The sequence below is a fragment of the Balaenoptera borealis genome, assembly GCF_965194805.1.
Source record: "Balaenoptera borealis genome assembly, chromosome: 17".
NCBI lineage: Eukaryota > Metazoa > Chordata > Mammalia > Artiodactyla > Balaenopteridae > Balaenoptera > Balaenoptera borealis.
The window spans coordinates 6,941,564-6,969,556 of NC_138876.1; the positions used below are offsets into that span (position 1 = coordinate 6,941,564).

The 27,993-nt window shown below is 42.1% G+C and overlaps 1 protein-coding gene across 13 annotated transcripts in view; it reads left to right on the forward strand.

The window, feature by feature from the left end:
- The window catches only part of LOC309615261 (uncharacterized protein), an 85,052-nt gene that overhangs the window by 54,003 nt on the left and 3,056 nt on the right, over positions 1 to 27,993 (forward strand). For 3 of the 13 annotated variants that reach the window (XR_014236668.1, XM_082364654.1, XM_082364658.1), the window contains one exon: positions 9,520 to 10,348. The exons of 1 other annotated variant lie outside the window; for it this stretch is intronic. Coding sequence is in view for 7 of the 12 variants with exons in the window: in XM_082364654.1 (XP_082220780.1) it covers positions 9,520 to 9,581 (62 nt within the window). In the remaining 5 variants the exon portion in view is untranslated. 9 more of the 13 variants (XR_014236666.1, XR_014236667.1, XM_082364650.1 and 6 more) reach the window with 9 other exon arrangements.

Consider the following 27,993-nt stretch of genomic DNA (forward strand, 5'->3'; position numbering starts at 1 on the left):
GAGCCCGCAAGCCACAACTACTGAGCCCACGTGCCACAACTACTGACGCTCATGCGCCTAGAGCCTGTGCTCCACAACAAGAGAAGCCACCGCAATGAGAAGCCCACGCACCGCAACGAAGACCCAACGCAGCCTAAAATAAATAAATTTATTTTTTAAAAAGGCTTATAAAATAGGTATCTATATATTTTTCATTTTGTTTGGCAATGCCTTTTAAAGAGAACTAAATCATGTTCTGGTAGCCCAACTTTCCAAGTAAAAGTGGTATCTGGAGCCAAGGGAAACCTCACTTTGGACATAAGGCACTGTGAGTGTTGTAACTGCTCAATTTTTAGGTTTTTAATGACCAGATTAATGAAAGTATAGATGGTAAATTCCCCCACCCTGCGTGTTCTCTGCTGGTTACCAGAGTCAGGAGAGTATGTGAGTTACCAAATAAGTAGATTCCTTCACCTACAGTGTATCCTGCCCTGTGTTTACCTGTCCAGCAGTGCTTTGTAACATTTTAACCCATATTCTACCAGCCAGCTTTCTTTATTTTTGTTGTTTTTGTTTGTTTGTTTTTTCCACCAGCCAGTTTTGTCAGATTTCACTTCTTATAGTTTGTATTGTTAAAAACAGCCCATAGGTTTTTCATGATCTAAACTTCTTTTTTTTTTTTAATTTAATTTATTTATTTATTTTTGGCTGCGTTGGCTCTTTGTTGTTGCACGGGCTTTCTCTAGTTGCGGTGAGTGGGGGCTACTCTTCCTTGTGGTGGGTGGGCTTCTCATTACGGTGGCTTCTCTTGTTGCGGAACACAGGCTCTAGGCACGTGGGCTTCAGTAGTTTTGTCACGCAGGCTCAGTAGTTGTGGCTCCCGGGCTCTAGAGCGCAAGCTCAGTAGTTGTGGCGCATGGACTTAGTTGCCCCGCGGCATGTGGGATCTTCCCGGACCAGGGCTCAAACCCGTGTCCCCTGCATTAGCAGGCAGATTCTTAACCACTGCACCACCAGGGAAGCCCTGATCTAAACTTCTGTTGAGACCCATTCCTGCTGAGATTCACTGCCCTGTGGGGAATGAGACAGAAACGAGACCGTCTCTGTCACTCAAGCTTCTGAACATTGGAGGAGAAGGATCATACTCCTTGACTTAGCACAGACGCTTCATTATCTAGACCAGTGGTTTTCAAATATTTCTTATAATGGAACATATTCTTTAAAAAGAAATCTCTCACCAAAGCCCAACCTAAGGCACACGCCTGTGAGCCCACCTGCTAGGCTGCTTCCCCAGTCGTCCCTCGCAGCATGGGAAGGGCACGACTTGACCGCCATTAGTGTAAGGCCCCCTTCCTTACTCTCCTCCTCTTTGGCCACTGGCCTCAACGAACTCTCCAGTCCAGCCATTCTTAACCACGTCCACTTCTCCAGAGAGTCCTTCTGTTTTGCAGCCCTGTGCCTCTGCATATGCTGTTCTTCTACTGAGGGTGCTCCCCCACCCTCCTGAATCTTTATTTTAATGGCATTTACTCATCCTTGATACGATCTTTTCCTAGACGTCTTCCCTGATACCCTTGTCCGGGCATCTAGACCATTCACTTCATTCCTCTATCATAGAAGTTACTACACTGTAACAGTTCATTTATTTGTCCAACTCTCCCACATTTCAGGTGTGTTTTTTTTGCTTTTTTGTTTTTTTTGTTTTTTAATTTTTGGCCACATCCCATGGCATATGGGATCTTAGTTCCCCAACCGGGATCAAATCCGCGCCCCCTGCAGTGGAAGGCAGAGTCTTAACCACTGGACCGCCGGGGAAGGCCCCCTGCAGGTGTGTTCTTTTTGAGGGCAGGAACACATTCTTATTTGATCTTCGGCCTCCTGTGTTAGCACGTGGTTGGTAAGGTAATGAATAATGTTTACTGGATGGATGGATGGATGGATGGATGGGCGGACGGACAGCCAGGAGTACGGACAGGTAGAAGAAGGAATTTACCAACAGACCAAGTGAATGAAGCGTCCCAGCACCTTGAACCAAGCAGGGGAGCAGAAGGAACTGACAAGAGAATTCTCCTCATAGGGCCAGCTGCTTTGGAATTTGCGTGTAGAGTAAGAGTGGACCTGACACCACTTCCCAGAATACAGTCATCACCGGGTTAGCCCTAGGGAACAGTCCAGCATGAGTCATATGCCTTCTCTCCACATCTGGTGCCGTGTATTTATAGCTAATGATGGTGGTTCGTCACTTGTTAAACAGCACAAGAAAAATGACTGCATGAAGGCCAAGCAAAAGACTAATGGAAATGGTTTTAATAATTAATTTTTAAAAGGCATACACATGACAGTTCAGCTGGGAAGCTATAGAAACATTTAAGCTGAAATTTCAGCTGAAGGATGCTGCTCTTTGGATTGTTCTGAGGTTGAATGGGGATCATTTGAAAGCTGGCAGGAAGAAGGCCAATGATACATCGTTTTGCCTGCTTTTTTTTTTTTTTCCTTTTACACAGCAAATCATATCCTTGAAAGGAAGAGTGTTCTCCATTTGAGTTCTAGAGGATGATGAGAATCAATGAAACATGGAATGGCATGAATTGGAAGCTGGGTTACCTAATGTATATTATTATTTTATTGTATAGCACAGTTTTCAAAATCACTCAGATAATATTTAAGCTTCCCTCTTGTTTTAGTCTAATTGGCACATTACTTCCCCCAGATAGTTATCACAGAGCAGCAAGTTCTATGGAGGTTTTCTACTTGTTTTCCCCTTCCGTATGTAATTCCGTTGATGGGCCTCAGTGAACACTCAATAAAAGGTTAACACAATTAAATTTGTAAATGCAGCAATTCCCCTCTATAAAAGAGAGAATGGAACTTGAATTTATTGAGCATCTACAATGTCCAAAACACTGTTAGGTACTTTTTCATAAGGTTTCTCAGGAAATCTTCACGATTACCCTAAAAGGCTATCCCCATTTTATAGATACAGAGACAGTCTCGGAGAAGTTAGGCAGTTTTCTCACTCACACAACATGTGACACAGATAGGGGTTGGACCAGTTCCATCTGGCTTATATCTCCATTTTTTCCCCAATATTTTACTGTGTTCCGATGACCAGGCAGTCGGAAACCTGGATATCAAATGTAAATATACTATAGGAAGCAAAAGAAGTACCCTAAGATGTTCATTTCTTCTCTCTACCTCTTTCCTTCCCTTCCTTTGGAGAAGATGAGCAAACCTGCATCCCTGGCTAACCCCTCCCACCCCCTCACCCCCATCACTAATCTATTCAGTGTCTAGATTGATGTTATAAAAAGATGATAATTTACATTTGAAGAGTAATTCATGAGTTTACTAAGCATCTGCGGCATCTCATTTCATTCTCAGTTTTCAATGGAGGAAATTAAAATCCAAATAAATCTGTGACTTACTCAAAGTCACAAAGCTAATTAATAGCAGAGGACTTTTAACTAAATCCAGAATTCCTGATTCCAGATACTCTTTCCACTACATCCTCAAGTGAGAACATGCGTGATTTTTCTTTAAGGATGAAGAGGATTTCACTCTGCAGAGCTTCATTTGTTTCTTCTCTTAAGAAAAGCTTATGCTTCTAAGACATGAAATTTATTAGCCTCATCATACGCCTCACTCACAAGCCTCTCCATATGCTGCTGTAATTATCTGGATGTGTAGATACTATTCTCCGTCAAAAAATGTCAAAACATTCCGCAAATGGGTGTGATGGAACACATGCAAATGGTTAAACCATCATTACTCCAAAAGATATGAGGGTTGTCCTCAGCAGAGCAGAGAGAGGAGGTTTCGATTAGAATTCCAACCACCGAAAGAGTGTCCAGCCCACTTTTCTCCCTGAGACTTCTTGTGTAACTGCTGCAAAAGTCCACCAGCTAAACAAGCCCCAGTCTTTTCCAAAAGGTGTCAGAACAGGAGGGGGGACTGTAGTGGTTGTATTGTCTCACCTTCACATTTTGCTCTAAGAAAATAAGGAGGAGGGATGGCCTTGAAATGACTTGCCCAAAGTGAACAGGTAAAATGGCAGGGTGTGAAGAACACTGGATTTGGATCCAGGAGCTCGTATTAGAGCAGTCTGCTTCTTTAAGCCTCACTTTCCATGTCTATAAAATGAGTACTATAATGCTACACAATGGTGTTGAGCATGTTAAGTCAGATGATATATGGACAGAGGAACTTGTGTTCGTACCTAAGAAGACTTAGGGGTAACAATTTGAAAAAGAGCTGGAAACAGCATTTATATAAATAAGGTCAAGAAGTGTGACCTATCCATAGCAAAGAAGGGGGGTAGTGTTAATAAAGTCTGGTTGGTTTAAGGATTACCATTTTTATTGGAAAATATTTGTTAACCATAATACTTTATTCAAGTCACAGCTTTTGCTATTTTATTATGATGATAAAGAAGGCAAAACAAGGTGAGTCTAAAAATCTCCTTTTGGACTTCCCTGGTGGTTCAGTGGTTAGGACTCCATGCTTCCACTGTAGGGGGCACCGGTTCGATCCCTGGTTGGGGAACTCAGATGCCGCGTGCTGCGCAGCCAAAATAAATGAATAAGATAAAATCTCCTTTCGTTTCTCTTTGTTACTCTCAACATCAAAGATGCATGTTTCGATGTATTATTAGAATAGAGAACAGTTCTTTATCCTATCAAAGAATTTTAACCATTATGGGCTCTGGGAGGAGATAATAATAATAGAAGGATTTTCTCCTTCTGGTAAATGGAAAACTCAATGACTTATACCAATCTTCCCACAGAAGACAACCAAAAAACCTGGACCAAAATAATTCTTTAAGTCAAAAAAGAACTAATAATATAGTGAAGAATTTCCAGCTGAGAGCTAGGAAAAGGTACAAGCTTAGAATGATAAACCCAGCATCCACAACTGCTTTTTTTTTTTTTTTTGGCCGTGCTGCGCGGCATGTGGGATCTTAGTTCCCCCAACCAGGGACGGAACCGGCACCCCCTGCAGTGGAAGCACGGTTTCCTAACCAGTGGACCACCAGGGAATTCCCCACAATCACTTTTGTCTCCAATTTGCCAAACTAGGGAGGAAGCCAAGAGTCACAGGTGCATATTCATGGCACTTTGGGGCTATGGGTACAAAGTCCATGTTTAGGACTTGCCCAGGTGGGAACCTTCCTATAAATCTCCATTTTGGTCTGTAACTCAAAAGGTTAATATCCTAGGAACCAGAGGGAACCAGAATTAAGCCACTCATCAATCTATTTAGCCAGGCTTCATGTCACATGGGTCATTGAGAACACAAAAAATCTTGAAATTTGTAAGTACCCCAGGTGTCTACAAGAAGCAGACAAAAATTCTCTTATGCATCAAATTATTTCTACAAATTAATTTGCAGTTACAATGTACTGCATACAATCAGAAACACAAAAACAGACCCACAGAGACTTCATTATTAACATTATCAGACTCCAAAAAACAAGTGAACTATGTTCTAAGTAGAATTCTAGAATTCATTGGAGGGGTTTAGCAGCAGATTAGACACAGTTTAAGAGAGTTGGTGAATGAGAAGATAGATTAGAAGGAAACACAGAATGAGATCGGAAAGACAAACAGATGGGAGGTGGGGAATAAACAGAAGAGAGTAAGTGCCTTAAGGAATACAGTGAGAAGACCTGCGGTGTGTTTCATTGGAGTCCCAGAGGAGAGGAGAGAATAGGGAGGAGTCAAATTTGTATGGCGTAATACCTGAGAATTTTCCAGAAATGGAGAGAATCATTAGTCCACAGATTCAGGCAGACCATACACATGTCAAGCAAGATAAATAAATGGAAATCTGCAACATACTGAAATTGTAGAAAACTAAAGACAATGAGAAAAATCTTAAAAGCTGACCAAAAGAAAAAAGGGGGTGGGCGGGAGCACTTACCTTTAAAAAAGTGAGAAATAAACTTCTCAGTAGCAATAGGAGAAGCCAAAAGACAGTGATGAAATGGGCTAAAAGAATGCCAAAGTTGGAATTCCGTAGTGGTCCAGTGGTTAGGACTCAGCTTTCACTGCTGGGGCCTGGGTTCAGTCCCTCGTAGGGGAACTGAAATCCTGCAAGCCGCGTGGGGCAGCCAAAAAAAAAGAATTCTACACTTAACAAAAATATTTATGAAGAAGAAATAAAGACATTTTCAGATGGTAAAATCACAGTTTATCACCAGTAAACCTGCACAAAGGAAATTCTAGTGATAATCTTCAAGTTGATTGAAGTTTAGTGATGCAGGAATGATTGAAGACCAAAGAAAGTGGTAAACGTCTTGTACAGTTAAGAATATTTAGAGAGAACTAAAATTCACTGCAATGCTAGCATACAAATCACAAAGCAGGTAAATGAAGTTCAAGTGTACTAAAGTCCTCACATCATCTGAGAAGAGAGTAAAGGTATTACTTCACACTAGACTCTGATATGTCAGCAATGCATGTTTTGCTTTATGGGACCACTAAAAAGATAAAAATGTATTACTTTCAACTAATAGTCCAAAATGGAATGATTGAAAAATACAAAAATCCAGGAGATGGAGGGACATAGGCAAGACAGACAGGAAACACATTTAATAAGAGTGGATTTAAATCAAAATATATCTTTAAGATCAAATGTAAATGGAATAAATGCTCCAATTAAAAGATAAGAATTGTGAAACTAAATTTTTAAAAGTCCAACATATGAATACCAATAGATTGAAATAATGGAATTAAGTTATCCCATGGTAGGTATTATCACATAAAATAGAATTTAAGGCAAAAAGCATTACTAAGAAGGTCACTTTATAAAGATAAAAAGTCCAAATTACCAGCAAAATATTCTAATTCTAGATTCTACTTATAATATGACTTCAAAACACATGAAGCAAAAATTGATACATCTACAAGGAGAAATATGTAAATCCACAATCATAGAAATTTTAACACATAAACTCCCAGGGGCAACACTTACCTACTAGGGGATGAGAACCAGTAGAAAAATACTCACCACATCACCCTCAAGTGGCTGATTCTACATTAATCCTCAGATGGTCCCCAGAAAAATAAAGCTGATCAGCAGTGATCAGCTCAATAAAACATCCTCGAATTGGATTGTCCTCCTTCCTTGTTTTACTCTTCCCAGACTCCATTCTTTTTCCTTGGAATCACATTCCAAAATAAACTCACGCATGCAAGTACTTCTCTGAACCTTGCTACTTTGGGAACCCAGGCTAAGGCACTTGGTACCACAAGCAGCTCTACAAAAAGACATTCCAGATGGAGTCTAGTATTGGACCAATTGGATAGTGATAAGTAAACCATTAATGTTGATAAGTGGGGTGATCTTAACCCCGGCATGCAGCAGTATCACAGTTACTGAGATTTTCACCAGCAGTGAATTGGAATGATGAAGATGGAAGATGAAGCATTGATTTATGTAGTCGCAACTCATGAAATAATATGGTCAATGTTAATTATAAGGAATGTAGAACTGGCTGACTTTGGTTGCTGGTCTTTAGGAGTCTTGTTAAAGGAGAAGAAAATGTCAGACTTGGTTCAACCTCAAGGAGTGCTGTGCAACTGGGAATGCTTCCACAGCAGTGTGGAGATGTCCCCCTCCTTCCCACGGCTACAGGAAGACGGCTGAAATTCAGTCTTGGGGTTTAATTGTGAGTACAGCACAGTTACCAAGGAGAACAAACACAGCCTTAACAGTCTCTGATATCAGTGTCAGGGCCCAGAAAAGGAAACGGGAGACCTTGAGACGTGGGATAGGGATATTTGAATGGACAGACCTGAGGACCTTGAACCCCAGAAGCAGTGCCGTCCCTCTTCCTAGAGGACAGTGGGGTTTTCTGGGGGGGGGGGGGGTTTGTTTGTTTGCTGTTTTTAAATTTTTTGGCCTTGCCAAGTGGCATGCAGGATCTTAGTTCCTCGACCAGGGATCGAACCCGCACCCCCTGCAGTGGAAGTGCAGCGTCTTAACTGCTGGACCGCCAGGGAAGTCCCAACAGTGGTCTCCCTTGCCTGCAGAGACGCCACCAGCAACAGGAGCCTCAAGATGATGTTTGTCCTAAGATTTGTCTCTACCTCCCTTATTTCCTCCAGATCAGCAGTCAGGTCAAGCACAGCCCAAGCAGGGCGATCCAACTCCTTCTCTAGGAAGAAATACTGTATACACGCAAAGAATTGCAAGCTTTGATTAACATGCACTAATGTGAACCAGGAGACCTCATGAATCAAGAGACCTCATGTTGGAGGGGATCTTAACGAACTGCTGAGCAATAGGACCTCTTTGTAGTTCAGTTTCTTCATCTGTCAAATATGATTAATAGAGCCTGTCCAACGTACTTTATATGGTTATTGGAGCAAATGAAGAAATTAATATTTATAGTGAACTCCACTAGCCACTGTATTAGGCACTTCACATAAATTATTTAATTAGGATAAGATTGGATAAGTGTAAACACTTTTAAAATTAATAATCTTGTTTAGAACACTTATAAATGTGTTATTTTAATAGCGTGCCCTAAGAGAAACTCAGTTTTAAGATTTGTGAAACCGTGATGGGTAATAGTTAAAGGGAAAGAAGAAGAAAAGGAAGCTAACATTTCAAAATTACAAATGTATTAGACTATGGCTTTGAGTAAGTTGTTATTTTGTCTGGGGGAAGGTGGACCACCTGAAGAGTGTTTTAAGGACAGTCCTATTCATTGATCTTGGGAAAAGCAGGGCAGGAACAATTTTAATGCAGAAGCTCTGGATAAGCAGTTCAGTGTCCAGTGAAGCAATGTAAATTCCTGTGTGATACACTGTGGTGTCATGGCTAAAGGCACAGCCACCGAAACCAGACTGCCTGGGTTTGAATCTCAGCTCTGGTGCTTAACCCACTGAGGGATGTGCTTTAGTTCTTTCATCTGCAGAATTGTAGTATCTATTGCGTAGGATTATTGGAAGATTAAATGCCTTAACTTACAAAATGAATGATGGCAATTACTATAGAAGCACCAGAAAGCCTGCTTGCTCTGGTGGAATCATGTATGTAGTACACAGTGTCTAGAATAGAGGATATGCTTAAGATATATATAAATGGGATAAATGAAATGCCCAGGTATTGGGGGGTATACATGAAACACAATTGGTTGTGAGTTGAAAATAGTTGAGGCTTAGTAGTAGGTACACAGAGATTTGTTACACTATATTCTGTACTTTGGTGTACCCTTGAAATTTTCCTTACTAAAAATACTTTAAAAAAAAAATCAGCCTAGGAAATCCAGTCGTTTCATATCTGTATGCCCTCACTTCAGTTCATCTTTGTACTTAACCATTTAGCGGTCTGGGAGGTTGAGAACTGATGTAATGATAAAAAAAAAAAAAAAAGTAATGTTCATCTCATATTCACATTTCAGAGAGAATTTGATGCATAAAAGTGCTGAGCTGAGTCATGTTAGAAATAGTTTGCTCAACTTTCTGGTCTCAAGCTGTGGTTGACAGCTGGTTCTCCTCTCAAAGTCCTTTCTTTCCTTTTTCTTGGGCCTAGAGTACCCCAAGTCTCCCCTGCGGCCAGGTACGGCACGTAATCAGTGGAATGGAAGCAGATAGGGTGTGTGCACCTCCCTATGGCCTGAACACGGGCATGCCTGCAGCCCTTCTTCAACAAATAAGGCAACTCTCAGGAATGCCAGAACAGCAAGATGGAAGGAACCTATATCTCAGAATGACCTCACAGAGCAGTTATCCTGCCAACTAACCAATACACCAGATGAAGAGTTTGAGTCCCAGATAGGGGAAATTTCTTCTTGTTCAAGGTCACACAGTAAGGAAGCAGCAGAGTCAGAAATTTAACCAGTGCCTTCGAATATTCATTGCGTTGTACGCCTTCCCTTGCTTAATTGATAAATACGTAGTCTAATCTCTGCCAGAGTAACCTCACTCAAGCTAGATGTTTCTATACTCGTTTCTTTGGTACAGGACCCAAGTTACCATTTCGTTGGCCAAAGAGACCCAGTACTGTCCTGAGGTTCAGTTTATACTATGAAATTAGTTATTCTATGCTATGGTCTGAATACTTGTGCTCTCCTCTCCAGATTCTTATGTTGCAATCCTAACCCCCAAGGTGATGGTGACAGGAAGTGGGGCTTTTGGGAGGTGATTAGGTTACAAGAGCAGAGCCCTCATAAATGGGATTGGTACCCTTATAAAAGAGACCAGGGAGCTTGCTTGTCCCTTCCACCACGTGAAGACACAGAGGGAAGTCGGCAATCTGCCGCCAGGAAGAGGGCCTTCACCAGAACCCAACTATGCCGGCACTTTGATCTTGGATTTCGCAGCCCCCAGAACTGTGAGAAATAAATGTCTGTTACTTACAAGCAGTCTGTGGTATTTTGTTATGGCAGCCCGAAGGGACTAAGACATTCCCATAGCCTTTGTATTTGCCTTTATTGTGGGCCTTTAATCAGAGTTCCATGTTTAAAATGTATGTTTTTCATGCTGCACTGTTAGCTTCTGAAGGTCAGGGACATATTTTATTGATCCTTGTTTCCCCTGTGTCTTGTACATAACAGGGGCTTTATAAAGGTTCTTTGAGGGCTAACTGAATGACTGAATGAGGGAGGAAATAGATATTTGACAATGAGAACAAAATGTGGCTAAATTTCAAGTTGCTCTCCAAGGAAAATTTAGGAAGTAACTTTCATACATGTAAACACACACCAACAGGCAGGGACAGGGTCAAGGCCTCCAGTGTGCAGATAGTATTACTTAACAAATACTATAAAGTTAAACAGTACCTAAAATAGCTTAGCTGTGGTGTCGAATGATTAGTTTATGCAGCCTCACAACACAAACCTGAAAAGCAGCTCGTTTATTTTTCATCCGTACTGTCAGCAACTGCACCTGTGTTTTGGGACTGAGCTCTCACGTGAGCAGTTAATGACGCTCGCTTGGTAAAAGCACATGTTGCTAGAAACTCTGCTTTTCTTGATTTCGCACTGTACCCAGATACTGGCAGCCAGTAGTTTTTTTGTTTTGTTTTTAAACTAAAACTATAAGTGCCCTGGTGGTGATAAGGTAAGAATTGTATAGTCTAAATGGTGTAACTCACTTCTAATTTTCATCATAGTATGAGGTCTGAGACAGACCTGGGTCTGAATCCAATTTCTCCTACTCAAAAGTTGTATGATTTGGGGCAAGTTTCATAACCTGTCTGAGCCTCATTTTCCTCGTTTGGAAAGGAGAGATAATACCAGTCTCCAGTGAACTGGTAAATGTTTAACAAATGGCTCTCAGGGCAAAAAAAAAAAAAAAAAAAAAAAAAAAACCCTGCTTTTAGCGTTTGCTAATTTTCATGATGTAATTATTCCCACAATGGCCTGTTTCAAGCTGCCAATGTGATGTCCCTGAACACAGAGAGGGGAAGAGATGGACAGTTGAGTACAATATGATAAAGTATTTTCACCATACAGTAAATGTCATCACCTCTAGGGCCTAGATGATAGTCAAACAGTGACTGATAATAAAAAATTAGGAAGTGATGAATTTTAAGTACTTACTACCTTTGGTTTTAATATATATTTAGACATAACACATATAATATTTATATAATTTGATTTTTAATAATGGCTGAATATAGACACCAGCTCATCAAATTCCTGAAAATTTAACAATTGTCCCTTGTGAGCTGCATACCAGTTTCCAGCACACAACTGCCCAGCTCCAGCTCTTGGATTTCATAAACAACACTGCAACAAACAGATTTCTCCATGGTACCTACCCACATCACAGGATGTATGACTGGCATGTGACCCAGTACTCTGCCAGATTGTCCTCCAGAATGGCCATAGCGGCTTACCTTCCTTCCCATCAGCGGTGCCCGAGGGCTTCCATATCCCTCGCAAGGTGCATCACTGCAGGATGAGTAAAGTGAGGATGGACACTGCAACTCCATGCAGCACTCCAAGCAACAGCCAAGCATCTGTCCTGGAACGTGGACCCATCTTATAAGCATAGTGCTTAGTGATAAAAAGTAAAAGCAAAAGGAGATCTATAACACAATACTATTCATTTCAGTAGTTACAAAACAACAGACTTTCTTTTCAAGAACAGACAAATAAAAAATGCACATCAGATATGTTTGAGCTGTTGCCGGTGGAGGGCAGGGATTCACTATGTCAGCAATATTTATTGGGCGTTATATGGGATTGTGTATCTACAAGCATCCGACATGGTACTTGCCACTTGGTCTCTTCCCTCACCCTGGCCAGCAAAAGCTATGCTGATTTTATGAGCCACGTTCAAAGCTGTATTCTTAATTGCCTTTAATGAGCTGTGCAAGGTTGCACATTTAAAAAATGTTTCCAGAAAAATACATGGATCCTGTGTTTCCTATATTAACACAGTTAAGCAATATTTTCAATATAGGAGGTACACATAGCAATCATCAAAGCCTAACAACATCATGGCCCATTTGTCTCTATGTGGCCGGTATTCATTTTAACAGTTTCCGAGCAACAAGCAATTTCAACTCTGTCTTATGTATGTTATCCCACTTAATCTTCCCAGAAAAGATTTGAAGCTCAGAGAAGCCACATTTTGCCCAAGATGAAAGAACTAGCAAGAACAAGGGCCACAGCTGTCTAGCTAATACAGGAGTGACCAGGTCCCCTGCCAGGGAGAACAAGAAAGGCCCACGTGGACTTTGCTGGTAAGTGTGGGACCACTGGGCTGCACCCTACATATCCATTACACTCTCTGTTCCAAGGCAGGAAGCAAATATAACAACAACGATTAACTTACAAGTGTGAATTATTTGATATTGAAGTTAAGGTAAAGCTGGTAAGGACCTTAGAGGTTAAAAAAAAAACACCACCACACAACAACAACGTTGCCTTTATTCACATGATTGGAATAACAAGGCTTAGAAAATTCAACTTTTCTAATTTGCCCTGGGTCATACAGAAAATTGTCCACATAGCCAGGAGAGGAAGCCTGATTTCCTAACTCTTAGACTAAGTGTGGTTTAATAGAATCAGATAGACGAGAAATCCTAGAAATCTACAGGGTGATTGATTAGCTAGCTGTAAAGCCTAGACAAGCTGCTGGACGTTCCCAAGCCACTGTTTCCTCAATCATAAAAGGGGTGACACCTCATACGCTCAATGACTCATACGGCTGTTGGCAAAGATCATTCATCCGTCCATTTATGTACTCCTTCAACAAGAGGCACCTTCTCTGTGCCATGCACTGTTGTAGGCAAAAGGATGCACTAGTGAGTATATCGAAATCCCTGCGCTTGTGGAGCTTACATTCTAGTGAACGTATATTCAGGTAGCTAAATAAATAAACATATTAATCAATCGATGAGCACTGTAAAAAAATACTAAGAGTAAGGAGAGTGATGGAGAAGGTTAAGGAGGTCAGATATAAGATATGAGCAGAGACCTAAGTGAAATGAGGGAGCAAGCCGTTCCAAATCTGGAGGTAGAACATTCTAAGGAGACCAGCAAGAATAAAGCTCCAAGAGAGTAATAAACTTGGCTTGTTCCCAGCCTGCCATGCAACTGAGGGTGACCATGCAACCCGATCCTGACCAATGAGACTTGAGAACACATTTGCTGAAGAATATCGAGAAAAGCTGACTCCAAATTAAAGAAGGGCCCTCTTTCCCACTCAATCTCTTTCTTTTCTTCCTGTCTTGAACACAGTTATGTGAAGACACAATGGCCAGAGGCATGAAAAGCCATTTTGCAGATATGAGGCAACAAGCAACTTCTCTACTCTCCTCCAAACAGAACCAAAGATTAGAGCCAGGAGTGTGAGATGCTTAAAGCTCTCTCCTAAACTGAGCACAGAGAGGTCAAGTAACTTGCCCAACATCACACAGCTAGTATGATGTAGAGCCAGGACTTGAACCCAAGTATTTTATCCCCAAATGGCTGCTTTTATTTTTTCCACTGCATCCTTTTCCTTGCCTAGAGTCCTCCTCTCAGCCCTTTTCTCTTCCTACACTCTTCCTAGGCAATCATACCCAGGACCAAGCTGTCAACCATCACTTCTAGGAGAATTCAAAATCTACATTTTTAGTCCCAGGCTCTCTAATAAGAGCCAATCCCCTCACCCTCAAATTTCTGCTAGATGGTCCCATCAGCTGTCTTATTTCAAGTTCCTTGTGCCTACAACTGAGCACATTTCCCCCTCCAGCGCCCTCCAACTATGTGTCTTTTCCTTGACTTAGTTCATTTTAGGTAATGAAAGCTCAGTCCTCCCAGTCACCACGACGTGTTGAGGACAGAACTTGGGTTTTCAAATCCAACAGACTTGGGTTGGAATTGACCAGCCTTCAGTTGGCAGAATCTTTGGGAGGGCTAAAGAAATAGATCTGGCATGAGCTTCCAGGAGCAATAACCAAAGCCACACTGCCGACCTGAGCTGCCAAGGGAGCTGGCGGCTCCAGAGCCTCAGTTGCCACTGTCCTGGTCGAGGGGGAAACCAGCATAATCAGGAAGCAGCCACTGCACCTTCAGCCCCACAACCTGTCTGCTGCAATTCACTCCTCAGAATAGGAGCCCTTCTCCTTATCTCACCCTGAACCTATATCCTCTTTCCATTAAATCAGTGGTACTCTGCAGCAGCCAATTCCACTCTCTCTCTAGTTACCATTTTCCTCATGCCTCTCTAGTGCCAGAAATATTATACCAGGAGTATGCCCCCTGTCACCGGTATCCCATCCCAATTCACGGCCAATGTCAGTTTTCCCAACTTCTCCCTCCACCCTTTCCTGCCATCGTTCCTTCCTTCCTTACAAACTTTCAACATGCAACTCCGCATCTCAGAGTCTGTCTGCAGGGATCTCAGCCTGAGGCAGTTGGTACTGGAAGTGGTCCTGGGAAGCCGACTCTGAAATGGGATTTCACTTAGCCATAAAAAAAAGAATGAAATAATGCCATTTGCAGAAACATAGATGGACCTAGAGATTATCATACTAAATGAAGTAAACCAGACAGAGGAAGACAAATATCATAGGATATCACCTATATGTGGAATCAAAAAAATGATACGAAGGAACTTATTTACAAAACAGAAACAGACTCACAGACATAGAAAACAACCTTATGGTTCTCAAAGGGGAAAGGGGGGTGGGGTGGAGGGGAGGGATAAACTAGGAGTTTGGGATTAGCAGATACAAACTACTATATGTGAAATGAACAACAAGGACCTACTGTATAGCAGAGGGAACTATATTCAATATCTTGTAATGAACTATAATGGAAAAGAGTCTGAAAAAATACATACATAACTGAATCACTTTGCTGTACACCAGAAACTAACACAACATTGTAAATCAACGGGACATCAATTAAAAATAAAATGAGATTTTAGAGATGGACCACTTGCTGACCAGCTGGCAGTGAGGACCCCTTCACTGGTGGTAGGGAGAGGATGACAGCCCTTGACATGTTGTGGTGGAGTTGTAGTTTGAGGGAGTGCATAATTGAGATAGTGAGAAAGCAGTGATTCTGGAGTTTGAGACTCGGTCCCTCTGACTCTGAAGCCTGTGTTTCTTTTTTTTTTCTTTTTTTATGACAAATTGTATTCCAAAGTGGCTCTAGTAGTACCAGAGACATTGATGTAGAGTGTAAATATTGTTTCAGGTAAAGTGAAAATGGATAAAAGCGATATTTCTAGTTAATATATTTTTAGATAATGTGATTTTAAATATGAGTTAAAATGTAATAAATATTAATGAACTTATTTACAAAACAGAAACAGACTCACAGACATAGAAAACAAACCTATGGTTACCAAAGGGGAAAGGAGAGGGGAATAAATTAGATAAACAACAAGGTCCTACTGTATAGCACAGGGCACTATATACTCAGTATCTTGTAATAAACTATAATGGAAAAGAAAAAATGTAATAAATATTAAAAATAGATGTCTTACTATTTTATCTATTTTGAAAGGTTTATGTATTCAGAATTACAGGGAGTTTTTTTGTTTTGTTTTTTAAGGAGAACCACTTTACTTTGAGTAGTAAATAAAACTCCATTTATAACATAATAAAAAAATCTTCCATCAATTTCTTCACAGTTAGTCCAAAGAATAAAACCTCTGACTTAGACTTTACATTTAACCTTAAATATTCTGAAGTCCATCCATGTCAACTTTGGAATTTTAATCTTGCCTGATACTATGAAAGAGGGCAAACCTTGATCAATGGGCAAATTCCTAATTTTTGCCGTTCAGCCACTTTTCTGGATCTTGCTCTCTGATTCCATACATTCCAGAGTGTTCAGTGGATTTGTAATGAACTTCCAAGATGAAGGGGAATTTCTTGCTCATTGTTTGCCTGAAACCTTGTCTTGTGTTCATCTTTTTAAAGAAAAAATATGCTCCAAAAATGCCCACAAGTTCAGCTAATAAAACTCCTTTAAAGATCTTCTTTTTTTTTTTTTACTTCTATGAAGTATTTTTTTTAACGTATTTATTGGAGTATAATTGCTCTACAATGGTGCGTTAGCTTCTGCTGTATAACAAAGTGAATCAGCTATATGTATACACATATCCCCATATCCCCTCCCTCTTGCGTCTCCCTCCCACCCTCCCTATCCCGCCCCTCTAGGTGGTCACAAAGCACCAAGCTGATCTCCCTGTGCTATGCGGCTGCTTCCCACAAGGCATCCATTCTACATTTGTTAGTGTATATATGTCCATGCCACTCTCTCACCTCGTCCCAGCCCACCCCTCCCCCTCCCCGTATCCTCAAGTCCATTCTCTATGTCTACGTCTTTATTCCTGTCCTGCCCCCAGGTTCTTCAGAACCTTTTTTTTTTTTTTAGATTCCATATCTATGTGTTAGCATACAGTATCTGTTTTTCTCTTTCTGACTTACTTCACTCTGTATGACAGACTCTAGGTCCATCCACCTCACTGCAAATAACTCAATTTCGTTTCTTTTTATGGCTGAGTAATATTCCATTGTATATATATGCCACATCTTCTTTATCCATTCATCTGGCAATGGACACTTAGGTTGCTTCCATGTCCTGGCTATTGTAAATAGTGTCTTGGTGCTTCAGCCGGGTGTCAGGCCTGAGCCTCTGCGGTGGGAGAGCCGAGTTCAGGACATTGGTCCACCAGAGACCTCCCAGCCCCACATAATATCAAACGGCAAAAGCTCTCCCAGAGATCTCATCTCAACGCTATGACCCAGCTCCACTCAACAACCAGCAAGCTCCAGTGCTGGACACCTTATGCCAAACAACTAGCAAGACATGAACACAACCCCACCCATTAGCAGAGAGGCTGTGTTTCTATTTCAGTGTTAAACATCAACTGTGTGACCTTGGCTGAATCACCTAACCCCTTTTCTAGCTCTGAAATTCTACAGCTCTACCGTGAGGGAACATATTACCCGATGAGCTATAATGGCACAATCCACTAATGTCTTAACTAGTGCCAAGTATCTGGTTCTCTTTCTTTCCAGTATTTGTTTCCAGGGAAGATAAGCACAGTTCTGCTCAGCCATCATCACACTGTTTAGGTTCCTATTTCTCATCCTGCTCATGGGAGATAATGGATGATTTGTCCTGAAGCATGTAGTTCATTTAACAGCTCAAATCCTCTTCCTCCTTTACCCTGCTTCCCCAGGTACCACGTTGTTCTGTGCTTCATTATAAAACACATCCTTCTTTCCACTGTATTGACCCCAAGTATTTCATCAATTCACTTGTGTCACTGAAAGCCAAGTGTTTATTCAGGCTGGCTACAAACAAAGGCTACCCTGTGAGGTTGTGACTGCAGTCAAGCTGACCAGATTACCTTTCACAAGATGGGTTGTTTTTTATTTGTAAAATGGCAGTATCTTTTGTAGACATGATACGTCGGTGGCACATAATTGCACCAACCTAACAAATAGTCTGTGGTCATCTTTATCTGTATTTACTCCTAGTTTTGTCCATCTTTTGTCACTGTATTTACAGAGTTGTACTATTGTGTAGTTATAATTTTATATTTTGTTTATTTGACCTACTTCAAAGGTTTTTCCATTCTGTTAACCTGGACTTCGCTGGTTTAATTGTCACTTTATATTAGCAAGAATTTATTGGTTCACTCAACAAACATTTACTTAATAACTACTTAAGTATTCCTTTGTGGATTTCTCCCAGTTTTTATTATGGTAAATAATGTGATAAACGTCTTTGTGTACCTACTTCTCTTGATCTTCTGGTTTATTTTCTTAGGATAAATTCCCCAAAGTGGGATCATTAGGATGAACATTTTTATAGTTCTTAAAGCTAACAGCCAAGCATGTGTGACTATATCATTGACTCTATTTTTTCATGCTCCCAATCATTCAGGAGATAAAATCCCTACTGTTTTGTAAATGCGGGACCCCCACCCCACCCCCAAACTGGCTTTTGCCTGTCTCTCTCCCTCATTTCTCAACACTCCTCAATTTTGCATTTCCCTCGCTTCCACCCATACAAAATGTACATAGATTTTTATGTGCAGGATACCTTGTTTTGAACATATTCCTGCTACCATAGGTGCTGTACTGGAGCAGAATGCTGGACAAATGGCCAAATAGTCATTATAAAACTTTATCCTCTTTGCTCAGAGCTATGGACTGAATTGTGTCTCCCAAAATTCATAGGCTGAAACCTTAACCCCCAGTGTGATTGTATTTGGAGATGGGGCCCTTGAGAGGTGATTACTTTAAAAAAAAATTTTTTTTTATTGGAGTATAACTGCTTTACAATGTTGTGTTAGTTTCTGCTGTACAGTGAAGTGAATCAGCTGTATGTATACATATATCCCCTCCCTGTTGGACCTCCCTCCCCCCACCCCATTCCCACCCAGCTAGGTCATCACAGAGCACTGAGCTGAGCTCCCTGTGCTATACAGCAAGTTCCCACTATTTTACACATAGTAGTGTATTTATGTCAAACCTAATCTCCCAATTCATCCTACCCTCCCCTTCCCCCTCTGTGTCCACATGTCCATTCTCTACATCTGCGTTTCTATTCCTGCCCTGCGAATAGGTTCGTCTGTACCATTTTTCTAGATTCCACATATATGCGTTAATATACGATACTTGTTTTTCTCTTTCTGACTTAGTTCACTCTGTATGACCTCATGGAGCGCAATATCAAAAAAGCAAACAACCCAATTAAAAAATGGGCGGAAGACCTAAATAGACATTTCACCAAAGAAGACATGCAGATGGCCAAGAGGCACATGAAAAGCTGCTCAACATCACTAATTATTAGAGAAATGCAAATCAAAACTACAATGAGGTATCGCCTCACAGCGGTTAGAATGGGCATCATCAGAAAATCTACAAACAATAAATGCTGGAAAGGGTATGGAGAAAAGGGAACCCTCTTGCACTGTTGGTGGGAATGTAAATTGATACAGCCTCTGTGGAGAATAGTATAGAGAAGCCTTAAAAAACTAAAAATAGAACTACCATATGATGGGGCCTTTGGGAGGTGATTACTTTTAGATGAGGTCATGAGGATGGGGTCCTCATCATGGGATAGTGTCCTTATAAGGAGAGAACAAAGATCTCTCCCTGTCTCTCTGTCTCTCTGTGTCATGTGAGGACACAGCAAGAACACGGCCATCGGTAGAATATAGAGGGGACTCCTGGGGTGCAGAAGAGTCAGTGTCTTGGCCCAGGGGTGATTGCATGGGTGCTCACTTTACAATAATTTATTCAACTCTATACGTACATTTTATGCTTTGTGTACATAACGTATTTTAAACTTCAAAATGCTTTAAAAAAACTACCTCAAATCCCAGATTTTTTAAGATGCAATGAAATATGATATTATAGTAAAGTGGACAAATTTAACTATCCAAACACACCAGGCATATTCATTGTCAGAAATAAGCTTTGATCATTGTCATCCACCTTTCATTAATTCTGGACTTCATCCAGACTGAAGCCCAAGCGGCTTTCAACCAGCACCAGAGACCAGAGATGCTTCAGACTAATTTACATTTCCTTTGGTTTACTCAGAGCCTAATATAATGATGATGCCTCATTATGATAAAAAAGGAATTAAAAGCACAAAATTCCAGGGCCCCAGAAAGAGTGCGGAAAAGATTATCTCAAAATAAGAAGTAAAACGAGTGGCCTAGATTCCATCCCTGCTGACCTGGAGGCTGTGATTTACCTGATTTGGTTCTTCACAGTTGTAAGTTCCATAAATGTATTTCACAAGCTTGGTATATTTAGCTGTCTTTTGGAGGTATGTGTGTTATAAATAATAGTAGTCGGAAACCTTGTTAGGACTTTGCCGATTTGGTGTTTTGGAGAAGTGTTGAATTTTTTAGAAAATCTATTAGGAAAAATATTCATTTAAGCCAATTATTTACATGAATGAAATTTCAGAAAGAATGCTTAAGCACGGTTTCCAAACAGTCTAATGATCTTTAGAAAAGTGAAGAAGGTATACTCCAGGAACAAATTATAATAGCATCAATCCTCTAAAAGCAGTAGGCTATGAATGTTAGCACATGGTTTGTGATCGTTAGTAATGATTAAAAATCAGCATGGTTTTTCTCGGGAAATTTTTTCTCGTTAGTCTTATTTCCATTTTTAAGATAGTTACTAGGTTCATGGATAAAGAGAATGTCACAGACATACCACATCTCAATGTTCACAAGGCATGGGTGCTGGTTCAATTAAGAAGTTAATGTTTTTTAAAAGCTGTCAGGTTACTAAAATTGTCATGCCAACCTCAAAGAACTCAATGCTTCAGCCTGCCCATATAACACTTGATAAATATCTGGATTAAGAGGAAGAAAACGTACTTATCAACTGTACATGTGACCCAGAACTGGAAGAAGAGTTTATACCTTGCACTGCAGACTCACACGTAGAAGGGTTTAAACGTGTTCCAAAAGAGGACTGAAACTATTGAAAAACAGTAGGTTAGAAAAAGTTCAGCAACACAAGGTCAGGATTGAGACAATCTGACTTGACATCAGTGTAGTTGGGAAAGACCCAAAGTTTTAGCCAAGTGCAGTCTACATTTGAGCCAACAATGTGATGTGGCCACGTGCAAAGCTAATGTGATTTTAGGCTGTATTAATACAAGCATAGTGTCCACATCAGGTGGGTGATGGTCTCACAGTGTTCTAGACTCACTAGACAGAGCAGAAATACTCTTCAATTTGGAGTGTCTCATTTTGAGAGGGAAATGATAAACCAAGAAATGAGCAGAGGACAAGTGGGATTATGGATGATCTGGAAATCAAGCCATGTGAGAAGACCTGAGAATATTTCACCTTAGAGGGAACCTGGGAGCCGTCTTTAAATATTTGGATGGCTATCAGAAGGAGGAAGTTATTTTCATTGGTTGGTTGGTTGCTTTTCCAACGTGCTGCAAAGGGTAGAATTCAGAGAAATTTCATAGAATGGTAGATTTCAGATTAAGAAAGAACTTCTACAGTTTGGGCCAATGCAACATGGAAGGGGCATCCCTGTGAAGTATTGGGCACAAGGGACCCAGAAGAGCACATGCACAGGGACCGAGGTAAGAACGAGGGATAATACCTCATGAATGGTAACCGGCAAGGGCTTGGGAACCATACAGACCTGCCATCAATCCTATCTTTCTATACTTAATAGCTCTGTGACTTTGAGCAAGTTACTTAACCTCTCTGAGCTTTGGTTTCCTTATTTATAAAATAGGAATAGTAACATACTCGTCTCACAGGGCTTTATTTTTAATTGAAATGTAGTTGATTTACAATGTGTTAATTTCTGCTGCACAGCAAAGTGATTTTTATATATATATTATACATACATATATTATTTTTTTAATATTCTTTTCCATTATGTTTCATCACCGAATATTGAATATAGGTCCCTGTGCTATACAGTAGGACCTTGTTGTATATCCATTTTCTATATAATTCACAGAACTTTTTTGATGATTAAATAAAACAATGCTCTTATTGATAACCCTTGTGGAAATTACTTCAGTGGAATCTTAGGTCCTCAAACCTGCAAGGCAGAAAGATTTTTATCCCCTGATAAAATCTCCTTTGCCTAGAAATCACGTTTGCCTATGGTGAATTTTTCTATAAAAATTGGGAGTACTTGGCACTTTTACTATCCAAATTAGGCAAAAAAAGTTGTGATTTCATGTTATCATCAGCCCCCATTTTTGCCATTTCTGTCCTGGAGACAGTAACAGGTTCAAAGCCATCTTTCACACTTACGTCAACCCTCTCCTTGCTGGAATATTTGCTCAGCTGTAGACTCAGGGCAGAATCTTTCTGCATCCATGTCCATAGCCAGGCAAGCTTGGCAGATTGCACAACCCCTCGCAGCACAGTACAAGAGCAATGCAGGTGACACCTGGACATGACTTGGTATTGCATGTCATGGAGGAATTAAAATAGGGAGATGTGCTAGGCAGAATCCCAAAGTGGCTCAAGACTCTTGACCCCTGGTGTATATCCTTGCACAGTCCCCTTCCCCGGAGTGTGAATAGGATGGGTTTCATTTTGGTTATTAGGTAAAATGAGGAAGAGGTTTGGTAGATACAGTGAAGGTCCCAAACCAGCTGTCTTTGAGTTACTCCAAAGGAAGTTTATCTTGAGCGAGTCTGACCAAATCGGGTGAGCCCTTTAAAGGGACCTGGTACTTCATAAGGAAGAGATTTAAAGTACAAAAGATTCTCCTGCTGGCTTTGAAGAATTAGTCTGCCACATGAGCCGGCCTAGAGAGGGAGCAACGTGACAAGGAACTGTAGGCTTCTAGGAACTGCGAGTGGGCCCCAGCCAACAGCCAGCAAGAAAATGGGGGTCTCAACCACACAATCACAAGGAACTGACTCCTGTCAACAATGAGTGAGCTTAGCGTAAGACCCCGAACCTCAGATGGGACCCCAGCCCAGATGACACCTTGATTCTAGCCTGGTGAGACCCTGACCAGGGAACCCAGTTAACCCATGCCCAGACTTCTGACCCACAGAAAGTGTGAGATAATAGATGTGTACAGCTTTAAGTCTCTAAATGTGCAGTAATATGTTTTGCAATAACTACAGGCAATGGAAAGTGTGTACAGGAGTGAGAAACCCATTTGGCCATCCCTGTCATTTTCTCTTGAGAGCCTGCATTTTCTATGGCATTGCAGTAAAAAAATCAATGTCCTTCTTTGCTCAGAAGGGAAAGGAAGTGTAAATTTTGGCAGAGCCTCGTGGAGATATAGCTCCCCAGGTGCTTGGTGAGTAGAAAGAAGTAGATAAGTGGGTTCTATTATCTTCACTATCCTGCGGAGGCCAAGGAGGAGAAGCAGGCTCTGAGGTCTAGACCCACATACCTCCCTACCAGTCTAGATCTGGAAGCTTCTGGGTCCAGAGCTAAGAAGAGAGGTCCAGACTGAATATGGCTTTAGGAGGCATCTGCATATGGATGGTAATGAATCTGCAGTGAATGTCTCCATTGCCAGAAAGATTGTGAATGGTGAGAACAGAAGATGTGGGAAAGAATCCTGGAAAACACCTACACTTACATTTAAGAAACAGCCAGAAAGGAGCAGACTGGCAAAGCCAACTGAAGTGGAGCCGTGCAGGGGCAGGGAGGAAATGGGGAGGGTGTGATGTCACAAGAGCCAAGGAAGAGAGGAGAGAAAAAGGGAGGGTCAGAAGAACTAAACACGGCGGAGAGGCAGGTACAGTGGAGACCTGAGAAGGGCTTATTCAACTTAAGGTTGACGAGGTTGTCAGAGATCTTGGCCAGAGCAGTTTCAGAGGAGTATTGGGGCAGGAGCCAGAGCGAGGTGATGTGACAGGTAAGTACAGTACGGAGTAAGGATGGAGCATCATTCTTTCAAGAACTTTGTCTGGGGCTTCCCTGGTGGTGCAGTGGATAAGAATCCGCCTGCCAATGCAGGGGACACGGGTTCGAGCCCTGGTCTGGGAAGATCCCACATGCCACGGAGCAAGCCCGTGTGCCACAACTACTGAGCCCATGTGCCACAACTACTGAAGCCCACGTGCCTAGAGCCAGTGCTCTGCAACAAGAGAAGCCACCGCAATGAGAAGCCCGCGCACCGCAACGAAGAGTAGCCCCTGCTCGCCGCAACTAGAGAAAGCCCGCGTGCAGCAACGAAGACCCAATGCAGCCAAAAATAAATAAAATTAAATCTTTAAAAAAAAAAAAAGGGAGAGACAGGAGGAGGAGGACGGTGAGGGACTGTGTTTGGGGGGAGCAAGAATTGGTTTGAATTCTGATGGGAAAGAGTCAATATAGATGGAGAAGGCTTCTACCAAGAAGGACTTTTGTTCCCTAAGCCCAGGTCTTTTACAATATCTGCAAGCCTTTTGAGACGATGGGGGAGAATTTGGGATTGGTAAAGGGATAGGTGGGCTTTAAATTGTTTCTAGAGCCACATTTCTGTTCTTGTGAAGACTTGATTTGTAAGACAGTACAGTTGTTTTTAATTCCTCAAAAAAAAAAACTGGGCTGCAACTTGAATGAAATAAGGTGCTTACCCACTCATCCAACTACATTATCTGAAATTTACTTCTTTGTATCAGAGAGAAGGTCTTCAACTAAGATGGAAATCAAAAGAAAAAAAATAGAAACATAACATATTTTTCTCTTATGTATTTATAAACTTTCCAGAGCACCTACTGTGTGTAAGGCCCCGGCTGCGTTGGATACTGTAGTTGGGGAGGGGTGGAGAAAGGTTGCAATTCGAGGTTAATAATTTTCCACCCTATTCTTAGAAACATCTTCAAAGCCATGCTAACAGGTTGGCTCTGGTAGATAAGGTGCCATCAACCCTTGCCTCTGATGTTGTTCGGTACTCAGTCTTCTAGACATTGTTCCACTAATTGGCTTCCCAGAGCTGCTTGCTTGGCTCTGCCATGGGGTGATTAACAGGCTGTGCTGATGCAGCTCCCAGCCCTCCCGAGGGGTAGCACGTGAGCTGGAGCCCTTGGAAAGCTGGGGGCCGGAGAGGGTCCTTCCTAAGGCCAGAGCATCCCATGGTTCCGGAGGCCTGAGGCTAAATTCCATGCAAGGGGCCCTTGTGCTTTATTTTTTCTCTGCATTGACCTATCCTGGGAAAGACTTGGGACAAAGTACCGTTGTTTAGCTTGTGGACACAAGAAACAAACAAAAAGGCATGGCTAAGAAGGGAACGGGGCATTCTAAGCTTGGGCTTCTCAAACTATCTGTATAAAGGTTTGTTTTCTTTAATTTCTTGGTGTAGACTCACTTCCAGTCATTGGACCCGTAACACATTGTTCATGGACATGCCTTGGTTCAACCACCTGGCTTTGGTCAATTTCTTCCTTTAATAGTGATGCTAATTTGGATGCCTTACCTGTGCCCGGGAGTTAGGGGTGGTCAACCATGTTTACCGTCAGAGCCCAATGAGCTCAGGTCAGAGCCTTCATTCCAGAGACTCTGTCTCACCCCCCTTCCAGTGGGTTTCCAGGGAAACAGGCCCCCAGACAAGGATTTGAGTGCTAGGAGATTATTGGGAAATGACCCCAGAAAGAACTGTTAAGAGATTGGGAAAATGAAATGAGGCAGGGAAGGAGTCACTAAGAGGGGGCATGATAAGCAAGTCATCATGGGGGCAACTGGCCTTGGTCCTGCTGGGGGAAGTTCTGAGAAATCGGGGAACACTCACCTTGAAGTCAGGCCACTCAGGGCACAGGGTTTGGTGTTAATGCAAAGCTGCCATGCACGGGTTGAGAGCTGCTGGTGGTAATCCTTCCTGACTTCCTGCCTGCAGGCTCTAGTGTGCAGAGAGCTTCCAGGCAAGGACGGGCAGGGAGCTCGGGCTGGAACAGCTGGCCAAGGACAGGGAGCCAGCAGCCTGTGCTACGCGTGCAGCCTCCAGGTGCAGTGCCATCATGCCCGCGTTTTCCTCTTGCTCCGTGCCCATCGCATTGTTTGGAACTATGTATTTCCTTGTTTCTTTCATAGCATCTAGGACCTAGACTGTGAGCTCCTCTAAGGCAGAGGCTGTTCCCCGATCTCTGATCCTCATCGTGGGGTGTGGTCTTTAGTACCCAGAAGATGAGGAATGCATGCCTCTGACCCTCACAACACCCCAGGGTGGGATTGCCCTTATCCCCATTTTATAGAAGAAGAAACCGAGGCTCTGACAGTGCTGTGACCTGCACAAGGTTACATAGCTAACCAGTGGCAGACTCAGATCTCCCAATTCCAAATCCTGGCTCTTCTTGTCTGATTACAGCTACCTAGAATTTTCATCTCCATTCCTTACCCCCATGCTACCCTAACATGCACACACCTACACACACTTTTGACTCCCAATCTGTACATACTTGATACCTTTTTTTTTGGAACCAGGCATGGCTTTCTTGACAGAAGAGAAGCCATTTTTCGCCTAAGCCATTTTGTGATCTAAGCCTGGCCACAGTGCTTGCCCTGGAACAGGTCTCAGTAATTCATGATCTTAAGGGAACAAAAGAATTCAGGAACAAACTGTTACCGGCAAGAGAAGTAACAACAGCAAAGATAATGTATCAGTTGTGAAGACTCCCAATCTGTTTCAATGGTATGGTAAAGATTAGCCTGAAGCGCTCAACCCCAGATCAACTGGAACCTAAGAGGTGATGATGTTGACCTTTTCTGACCCTCCTGACTTCAGTCAACTAAAGCTCTGACTCTGTTGACAGCCCAGCCTCCTTCATGGACATGCGTGTACCCTTAGCTTAAGACTTCCCCAATACAGCTGTTTGGAGAGACAGTGCTTTGGGAAAGCTCCCCGATATTGTCCTCACTTGCTGCAAGTAATAAATCCTTCCTTCTCCTGCGATTTGGCTTGACACCCACCAAGAGGTGAACCCAGTTTTCGGGTAACAAGAATATTCTTGATAGATATTTACAGGTTGCAGACCCGGCCGGGGTCTATGGAGTTGTCCATCTTGAGGCCGTTCAGGATGGCCCCCAATGGACTTCACAGTATAAAAGGAAGGGGAGTGGCTTCAGCTCTATCCCCCTCAAGCTCACCGTGAACTGTCCCCTGGAGTCATACCCACCCTGTACCTCCTGAAGGTGTTTTTGATTTCGGTGACTCTTAGCAGGCTCAGCTGTGCCTGTTGGCTTTTTTCCTGGAAGGACTTTTTTTTTTTTGAATTTTTGAATTTTATTTTGTTTATTTTTTTATACAGCAGGTTCTTATTAGTTATCTATTTTATACATATCAGTGTATACATGTCAATCCCAATCTCCCAATTCATCCCACCACCACCCCCCTGCTGCCACTTTCCCCTCTTGGTGTCCATACGTTTGTTCTCTGCATCTGTGTCTCTATTTCTGCCCTGCAAACTGGTTCATCTGTACCATTTTTCTAGGTTCCACATATATGCGTAAATATACGCTATTTGGTTTTCTCTTTCCGGCCCTGGAAGGACTTCTGAAGCTTGCTTCTGAGCGCAGGCCCTGTGCCTGGTCCCACCACTCTCTCCATCGCCCGGCTCTCCTGCCACACTGGGCTTCTGGGAATTCCTCAACCAATGTCTTGCTGTCCCCATCCTGGGGACTTTGCACATGCTATTCCCTCTGCCTGGAAAGCTGTTCCCTTGCTTCTGCCTAATCACCTGTACCGCCTCCCACTGGTCAGCTCTGGTGTCTTCCCGAGGCAAGACTTCTTGCTCTGCGTCCTTGCCTCCTTCACCCTCCACGCCTGAGTGAGCCCTCTTACACTCACTCACCTGGAAACTATGCTACTTTCCCCCTGGCAATTATTCCAGCTTAAAAGTGGACACTATTTATTGGCATCATCTGTGGGCAGGACAACTTCCCCTTTTAGAGTCTAAATTCCCTGAGAAGAAGGAACAATGTCTGGTTTTGCTCAGCACTTCATCTCCAGCTCAGAGTTGGTGTTCAAATATTTGGATTGCATGAATGGATTAATGATCAAATTAAAAGCTAATCCTCACCAGCGCCTCCCAAGATAACCATTATTAATCTCATTTTATAGATAAGGAGACAGAAACTCAGA